The sequence below is a fragment of the Monopterus albus genome, unplaced genomic scaffold (genome assembly GCF_001952655.1).
Source record: "Monopterus albus unplaced genomic scaffold, M_albus_1.0 scaffold111.1, whole genome shotgun sequence".
Taxonomy (NCBI): Eukaryota; Metazoa; Chordata; class Actinopteri; order Synbranchiformes; family Synbranchidae; genus Monopterus; species Monopterus albus.
Window position 1 is genome coordinate 1,984,230 of NW_018127991.1, and position 9,411 is coordinate 1,993,640.

A 9,411-nucleotide genomic window follows, 5' to 3' on the forward strand; every position below is an offset into this window, starting at 1 on the left:
GTAGCATCTAAACACGTCTAAACATGCGGGTCAAACATAACATTTCTTTAAACTTACACAGGGTAAGTATTGTCCATAACATGTCGCAATGATCCGGCGACGATGGAGCGTCTGCCCAAAGTATAAATAAGGAGGAAAAACTAACCAGTGGGATGCACCCCAGCTGTGTGCACCGACAAACGAGTCGCCAATTACCGAGTGCAACACAGCTGAGGGGCAGAATCCCGCAGATCAAGAAAATAGAGGAGAGAAAAGTGGAGGAGAGGCAGGGGCCCTGACAATCACCCTCCAAACTGTTAATGGTGAGGGGGAAAAAGTGCACAGTGTCTGTATTTCACGTTTTCAGTAACTTGATTTTAGAGCTTGAATTCATGTCTGGATTGAGTTTGTAAAACAAACTTTCATTCCTACTTTTCCTACTGCTTACTTTTGTTTGCACCAACCAATAGTAAGCAGTGTAAGGCTCAGATTATAATAATAACTGTAGTATGCTAATGTAAAAGAGAACTATATAAGACCAGGTATAGGTGTATTTGATAGAAATGGAGTGATTAAAGCAGGTTCCCGATAACAAGGAAAGAACAGAAAACTGTTCGACAGAACATTTAACATCCGCGTCACTTCCCTGTCAGACAGAGTCGGTGTCTGCAGTGTATCGCCATGTTGGGGGGAACGGGGCCGGAGTGGTTGTCTGAGGAGGTGAAGACCGGGGTAAGTAGAGTTTTAATGTCTCTGGGTAAGTTGGTGGCCGGATAATGTGCGCAGCGGTTACAAGTGTGAGAATCAATCCTGAACATCGCCTCTGTTTGTAGACGACCATCATTGCCATAGAGTTTAATGGAGGGGTCGTCCTGGGGTCAGACTCCCGAGTTTCTGCAGGGTAAGTTAGTGTGTTTGTGATCCGAACATTATCTTCGGCAGATTCTGACGCTTCTCAAGCAACATTTCCGAAACTCCCTCCTCTTTATCTTTCTTCACATAACATACAGTTTAGCTCCTCTTCCTTTCCATCTCCCCCCACATTCACACTGTCCCTCTTCATTTCTCCCTGCAGAGCCACAGTGGTGAACAGGGTGATGAACAAACTGTCTCCTCTTCATGATAAGATCTACTGTGCTCTGTCAGGCTCTGCAGCAGATGCTCAGACCATCGCTGAGATAGTGAACTACCAGCTAGATGTGCACAGGTAAAGTCCCAGTGACAGCAGACCGATCAACATGGGTACCTCAGTATCACAGTGGCCAAGTAAAGCTCTGAATAGTGAGGAAAATATAACAACTAATGTTTTGCGGTGAAAATTCTCATTTGTATATTAAATATTGGTGACAAATTGTCCTATTAGATATTGACCAATTCTGTATGAACTGTAAATATATTAACCTTCACAAACCTGCACTGGTCTAAACCTTGTTTATAGCTTGATATCCTACAACACTGATGGATTCACTAACACAGAACAGATAGTGCTTCTGCCTGCTTCAGTCCCGGCCCCAGACTAATCCAGCTTTCTCCAGCTGACTCCTTGATTCCCTCGAAGATCAGGTTTTTTCGCTTGGACTGTACTTCCAAATGCTCCATTTTATCCGTTATGGCTATTAGACTCTCACAAGTTTTGTAGACATCATCCCTTGTTTCCTTGGTTTGTATTTTCTGTTCACCCATGGCTGCTTTAATCACATCCACATCTCGCTGGGTAAACTGCAAACTCGTTTTTATCTCCTGTATTTCTCTGGTCATGTCGTCGAGTCTCTTATTTGTCTCCATAAGTAGTTGCACAAAACCTTTGAAGTTATCTTGTTGTTGGCTCAACAGTGCGGTGTACATCTGCTTCTGCTGACTCAACATTAGTATTCATTGACTCTATTCCTTTGTATCCACACCAATAAACCACCATTTTTACTAGCACCTGGGTCAGCAGTCTTGAGTCCAACCTCAGTTCTCCCTCACCCTCCTGGTGAGGGGGACTAACCATAACACCGAGTCCCAACAGTGTGAGTGTTAAGCAGGTTTCAGTCCCTACAATGTGAATAAAACCAGGCACAAACACATGTATGGATTATGGCTATTTGTAAATATCATCAAAGAGACGCTTGTACTATTCTGACAAGTCCTCCTACATAAAATATGTGCTTTCTTTTTGTGAACCTTCTCTAACACTTGCTGTAGGTGTTATGATACAGGCCTGCTTAATGTTCCATGGGTTAACACAAAACATGGGAAAACTTGTCTATATATTACACATACAGTACAGCCTTGCCAAAGGTCTTATGTGTAATGTACATGTCCACATCTGATAACTTTTTCAATCCTAGAGTAATTGTGATTCATTGGGCGAGAAGAGAGGTACACCCTGGACAGGTCGCCAGTCTATCACAGGGCTGACACTTAGACCTAGACAACCACACAGACCATAAATGGTCTTATATAGTGCTTTTCTACGCAGTGATGCACACTCAAAGTGATTTACAGTATTTCCCATTCACCCATTCGTGTACATAAACACTCACCAGGAGCAACTAGGGATTCAGTGTCTTGCTGATAAGGGCACTTCAACATGTAGATTGGAGAAGCCAGGGATTTGTTTTTGTGTGATAAAATTATGGTTACATTTTAGGATGATTTGGTGATTTAGTGTGCATGTCTTTATAAAGCTGGAGAGAGAGACAGATGTAAAAATAAATTGTGAAAAAGTAGTTAAAGTTACAGTATGTAACTTTTTAAAGTTTTTTTATTTTAAGATTTTTGTTGTAAAAATCTGCTCTATAACCTGCCTTAATGTGGAGAGGTGCTGTCAAAGCCTCCTGTGACCCAAACTCATTGAACAGCACTGGCAGCAGTGCAAAGATATTAGTTTCTAAAACGTTTTGAGCAGGACTGACCTCTCTAACCAACCAGAGGTTTTCAATTATTTCTGCATGATCAGTAAGTTGTGTTGCATTCTCATTTCTTGTAATTTCATAGCAACAAATATCTGAAGAGCTGGGCAGAGCGTGGCGGACTGTAGCAGATTGTGGTAGAGCATAGTAGGTTAGGGAGAGAGAGCGCTGGGCGGAGCAGTATGGATCGATTTGGAGTTTTATGCTAGTGCTACCTTAAGTTACATACTGTAGCTTTAAATGATAATGTAATATGATTCATGCTTTTCTGCATATTACATTGGGCAGCATATCTTTATTTTCACAAATATTTTGTGCTCTTCTTTTTTATTTTTATTTTTGGTAGTATGATCTCAGAGCCAGCATTAAAGGTCCCTCTAACAAGCAAGGACTAATCCCATCTAAAGCTTTCTACTCTAGTGATGCCCCTGGATACAAGAAGCACACTTTTATAATTGGCAGCCACTGATTAATGCATGACTACACTCTGCTTCCAGAAGAGCTCAGTTGATCTATAAAAACTCCAAATGTTCTTTCAGCCATATGCAAATCTTGTTAACTCACTATCACACAGACTGAGAGTGAACTGGAGAAGACTACTGGTGAAGTCACAGTTAAGTTACTGTGTTACAGAAAATATCCCAGTTTGACACATTTATATACAATACATGGTCCTTTATGGACAAGATATTGGAAACATCAGTTCTTGTTCTTCAGCTATTTTGTTTTTTTTTATATTCTATAGTGAAAATAATAGAAAAGCTGAAAGGGCTGATCACGCTTCCTGCCAGCTAATTAGAGCGCACAATGAATCATTCCAGATAATATAAAACGGTTAATATTTTGCCAGTGAAGAAGTCAGTTTTTTCTCTGTGCTAGGTATCACTGCCCAGAGAGAATGAAGAAGCTATACTGATCTGTAGCAGAGACAGTGGCTGTCTATTTGGGAAGGGTGTGTGTGTTTCTATTTGTGTGTGTATGAGGCAGGGGTCCTGACAGATGGATGGATGTCAGGGTGACAGTGAACAGATGGAGGCTCTGATGGATTGTAGCAACATTAAACGAGAAAAAGGAGCAGAGCCCTTGGTCAGAATGCAGACGCAGCAGCCCAGCACGCCTCGTCACTCTCCCACTTCAACTCTGTGCTTTAATGGCATGACTGTTTATCAGAGGCTCTGTGCGAAAGCAGCACACTGAATGTCAGCTGTCAAAACAACGAATTGGTACACTCACACCGCCTCCCTCTGTCCATGACTCCTCTCTGTCCTATTCACTTGTTTCTGTCTGATTTTGTGTTCTCACTTGACCTTTGCGACACAAATAATCATCAGAGCTTTAATTACATTCATTTAACTCAGTTTTTTGTTTATCTCTGAACATTTGGTACATGATGGTACAGGGTACAGTGACAGTGAGGAATTTACAAGTATTTGGCTATATTTAGCCTTGCAAAATATGAGCATCCAGGACAGGTTCAGTATGTGCATGCCTGTCCAGGAACTTTTTAGAATGTCAGTAGACATCCACACAGACTCTAAACACAGATGTCTGTTTTGGTTGTCCACAGATCTCCAAATAGAGTTACATTTTTTTAATATCTCAATAGGACTTTGAACATCCACCGAGGTTCAGTATCTGGATGTTTAACGGGAACCATTTTTTGAGCCTGGTTATCCCTGGCCAAAAGTCATCCCAGCAAACATGTTTAGACATTTTATAATGGTTGTATCAATAGCCACCAAGATGTACCATGATGTTTGAAAAAGTGATGAAGTCTAGTAAAATCATAAAGTAAAATCCATATGTCACTGATGTGTGGACACTTCTAGGTTATAAACAAGCAAACTACCTGTCAAATTATATTGTATACAGTAAGCCTGATCAGGATTTCCAAAACTGGTCCTGAGCAGATCACCAGATACTCAACTTGTAGTGGATGTCAGTGGATGTCCAGGCCAAGTCTTGTTAGGATGTTCAGATATTTAAACAATTTTGGATCTTTAAGAATGTCTAAAACAGATCACAGACAGACATTTTTGCTTCGTGTTTGTTTTGGATGTCTACTGATCTCTCATTTAGGTCCCCAAAAGATACAGAACCTGTGCTGGATGTTGGTGGACATCCAAATTAAGTCCAATTTAGACAATCGGCCATTTTATTAATTGGACATCTGTGAACATCCAAGACAGTTCCAAACCAGACATCAATGTTCTGAGTCTGTTTTGGATGTCTGATGACTTCCAAAATAGGCCCAGGATAGACGTCCACATATTTAAGAATTACATTTTGTCCAGGTGTATTTTGGGGGTCTGGGGACATCAAAATGATGTCAGACATCTAAATCTAAGCATATAACACAGTGCCATGGGTGTCAGAAATGGCCTTAGAAGGATAGTCTAATATTGCTTGTACATCAACAGGTGTCTAATATAAGTCATGACCAGGGGCCACATGAATAAAACTATGTGTAGATTCATGACTAAAACAGTATGTACGCACCAAGACAGATGCCTGGTTCTGCTTTATAAATCTCAGTCATGGTGTAATTGGGTGCACGTGTACAAGCTTCATTTCCACTGCCATTTTTTAGCCATAAATAGATATAAACATGCCTTTAATCAATCATTTGCATTAAAAAAGAACAGTCTGAACAGCACATCATTAAGCATGGCAATGAAAGTGACATTAAGGAATAAGTGCAATATCATTGATTGTAAAACTGAGACTGATTGGAGAGGTGGAGAAAAGAAAATGTGATTTGTTTCAGGGATCACAAACAGTGGAAAAGCTCTTGACTGGCAGGTTATCAGTACTGTCAGCTCAGAGCAGAGGACCGAGGCTGAGGTACAAAGGAAGTGGTTGGATTGTAAGCAAGAGGCAGTGGAGCGCATGAGGGCAACATGAGGAGGACCGGCACTTCCTGCATTATCTACAGCATCACAGTTTTAGTCACACATCTTTGTAGGGAACAATCTCTAAGCGCTCTTTCTCATCTTACAGCAGCATTATGAAGATCCTGCAGTAATGCCAGAGCAGCTGTCCTCACCCATGTCCGTTATGCACAGCTACAGCTATTGTAGATGTAATTTAATCACACGCATATAAAGGTTTATTGTTAGGCTATGCCTCAATCATCAATAGACGAAAATGAATTAATGACAACAATATAAGCAGTTTACAGAGTAATTTACAAGAAGGTCTAAAATGGAAAAAAAAGAACAAAATTCATCTGGCCTACATAAACACAGTATTTAAATAAACTTCATGAACTGAAATATATGTAACCAGCTAAAAATTATGAAAGCTGTTTAAAATTGTCTAAGCTTATTTTTCATTTCACCTTTACCATGTCACACCTACAGATATAGAATGGTGGTCCGTGTCAGATGATGAAATATTACACTTCTAGCATCTAACTATCTTTGGATAAAGAAACAGAGACACACCTTAAGAAAAAGGGCAAAATTCTATTTCATTATTTTATGAATTTCATGACGTGAAAAGCACAGAGACTATTGTGAAAAAGCACTATACTAGAAATTGTGCTTGAATGTAATGAATATGAAGGGAAATGAGAGCTAGAGTGACAGTCACGTCTGTTTGTGTATGTGTGTGTGTGTGGCCTCTTGCCATCTGTTGACAGAGATGCTACTTTCCACACTGATCACCTGTCTCATAATCACCTCATCAGTCACAGCTCCTCAGCGTCAAATACATACACACACACACACACACAGAGACTATTGCAGTGAAAACACTCATTGACTGAATGGGTTCTGTAGCCCCTTACCGTAACCATAACCTTAACATAAACCTAACACCCACGTTCTTATACTCACAAATACTAAAGCATTAAGAGAGAAGAGGATAATGAACCTACAGACATGTTTATGAGTCACTTCAGTCTCTGAACAGGTTTTGCATAACACTTCATCACTGGGAATACACTTGGCTGGCAGATTAGCAGGTTAATTAACACTGCTGGGTTTGTTACCCAAAGCAGTAATGTGTTACTCATTCCTTGTCATAGATTTTTAAGTAAAATTATTAAATGGCTTCCTCAGTGAGGGTAACTGGTTACTGTGCCAGTTACATGGCTCCTCTACTCCTCGACTATAAGGATCAGTCAACTTCCTTTCGTTGGAAGTTAGGAACACAAATAGCACTGAGGTCCAATGTTCCTTTTTTGCTTTAGCTGGATAAATAAAGTAGTGGTTTATATTTCCATTTGCACACAGTCTTTTTTTATTTTTTGCTAGAGAGCTAGATGATGGAATTAGTGGTGTGAAAATCATGGAATAATGTGGTGCACTTTTGTAACCAATAGATGAACAGGTCATGAATGTGTTGAGCATGTTAGACAACGAAGCAAGAAACAAACATTCTGATAATCACACAGTTTGGAATCAAACTAGCAAACATATGTGGAAAAGAAAACAAAGGCAAACAGTAAAGTTATGTTAAAAGCACTCATCACAGTTTACTGAACTACTTCCCACTTCAGCTCTGACCAGGCGTACCTACTGTTGTGCACATGAATAGTTTTTTTGTGCAGAGGAATTACTTGAGACATTACATGTACAGTAACTGCATGTATTCAATTTCAGCCACAAATGGGACTGATTTCAGAAGATTCCAATGACATATTGTGTACATGTGTTCATGCCATTAATGCTGTAACATTTTACCTGCATGCCTGCCACTGTTCCTGAATGACATGGCTGCAGGTGAAACCATAGAAAATGCAGTGATCCTGGAATTGTCATGTTTGGTTTCTCTTTTGCCTCTTTTCAGTAGGCTTGGTCAAGTTTGCTAGATCTTGGATAAGGCAGAGCTGAACATCTCCAATTATCTATTATAGGGGAAAGCCACATCACATTCTATGTACACTTCTTGGGCAGTATTACTGGGGGAAGAAAGTTGAATAAAGCCTCTTGTGTCTTCAGAGGGAGCTGTATCAGGTTAGATAAATGTTCTCAAGTGATATCACTCGAGTCAGTGTCAGGTGGGCCTGAAGACTACAAGTTTGGAGTGTGATGTTAGAAACAAGTGAGCTTAAAAGATCTCTTTTGGGGCTAGTAGGCCAAGACAAGAGTACATAGCCACTACAAGCATAACCTGCCCAATCAAGGTAATAACAACTGGTGGGCTTTCACAAGATTCTGCAGTATAGATTTTTTTTTTGTCAGATCTTCATTGTGACATTGATGGTTTTACAGGAGTACAATAATAAATTCCCGGCCAGGGTATTCTTGAATAGGTCAAATGAAATGGTGTCTGACAGTGTCTAAAGGCAAACGACTAGAAACCTGTTCTGAACGGCGACAGTAGAAAGCATGGTGTACAGCCTACTGCCATAGAGAGAGGTGAAATAAGACAACTGTTAAGATGAGAACAGATAGTGCAGACATTCAGAGTTTTGTGAGGAAGGCATTCAAGCTGTTCTACACACAAAAAAATGTGAGAAAAGGCAGTTTCAGGAGTTTTGGTTAAGCTATCCGTCACAAACAAGGCAAGTTTACTTAAAACATTAAAATGACTGATTAAATTAGATACAACATTTTTAAAAGGCGACAATACAAGTATCAGCACAGTACCTAGTACTTTTAGTATGGCTGTGGCAGACTGTGGATTCTCATTGTATTTTGTACCTTTTTATTTCAGTCGACTCAAGACCTCTGAGTACTTTAGCATCAGTGGCAAGGCGTATTTTCTTCTGAAAAATTTTACACATATGATTCTGCTTCTGTATGTCACACCACATTTACAAATGAAAGAGATGCTGCGGTTCTGCTGCTGGGGCAGTTTTCTGTCTCCCTGGTCACTGTGCCTTCCTCTGGTTGTAATCTGTCACTGTGCCTGTATTTGTCCTTGTAAAATTAAAATCTACATACAGCACAGTGATACCTGCAGAGGTATCACCGGCACTTCCCCAGTCATGGCGCCTGACTTTTAAGCATATGCACATCTAATTTCCTCCAGAACATATGCAGACAAAATGAAATTTCCATAAAATTTGCTAGGGAACATTTCCTCCCACCACATTGATGTATTGAACTGCTTATTGAGTTTGAAAGACTTTTAGGGCTGTTGAAAGGAAAGGAATAGAAAGAATGACCATGAAAATAAAAATGAGATTACTGCTACTCAGAAAAGTACAGAGTAATGCGAGAAAGAAGATATTTCAGTATAACTGAACCACCATGAAATTGAGCCATTTTCTTTGTTAATATTCCTTCTGTTTGCCCATTAATATGACGGCATCGTCATAACCTCACCACATTCAATTTACGTCAGATAACTTCTTGAACAGCCTCAGAGAAACACATTAACATGAAACATTTAATTGAATCTGCTCAAATCTAATTAAGCTGGTTTGCTTGGCACTGTGGCTAGAAGTCAATATTTGTTCAGCAGCTTGGCAAAGATGTCTGTGTTTCCTTTCCCTTGCCTCATGACATAGCTGATAAAGTAATGGGAAGGTGAAAGAGCTGCCATCAGTGGGAGATGTGATGAGTGATGCTCCATTCTCATA

The 9,411-nt window shown here is 40.0% G+C and overlaps 1 protein-coding gene across 1 annotated transcript; it reads left to right on the plus strand.

Annotated features, from left to right (window-relative positions):
* Positions 1–555: 555 nt before the first annotated feature.
* Positions 556–1,267, plus strand: LOC109966457 (proteasome subunit beta type-9-like). Its single transcript, XM_020611295.1, has 3 exons — positions 556–711; positions 813–880; positions 1,055–1,267. The coding sequence occupies exons 1-3, from the start codon at positions 661–663 to the stop codon at positions 1,188–1,190; spliced, it is 255 nt and encodes an 84-aa protein (XP_020466951.1). The 5' UTR covers positions 556–660; the 3' UTR covers positions 1,191–1,267.
* The last annotated feature ends 8,144 nt before the right edge of the window (positions 1,268–9,411 follow it).

Coding starts and splice junctions, on each gene's coding strand:
- LOC109966457 (XM_020611295.1), top strand. CDS start 661: ATGTTGGGGGGAACGGGGCCGGAGTGGTTGTCTGAGGAGGTGAAGACC. Junction 712..812: donor CTGAGGAGGTGAAGACCGGG/GTAAGTAGAGTT, acceptor CTCTGTTTGTAG/ACGACCATCATTGCCATAGA. Junction 881..1,054: donor GACTCCCGAGTTTCTGCAGG/GTAAGTTAGTGT, acceptor TTCTCCCTGCAG/AGCCACAGTGGTGAACAGGG.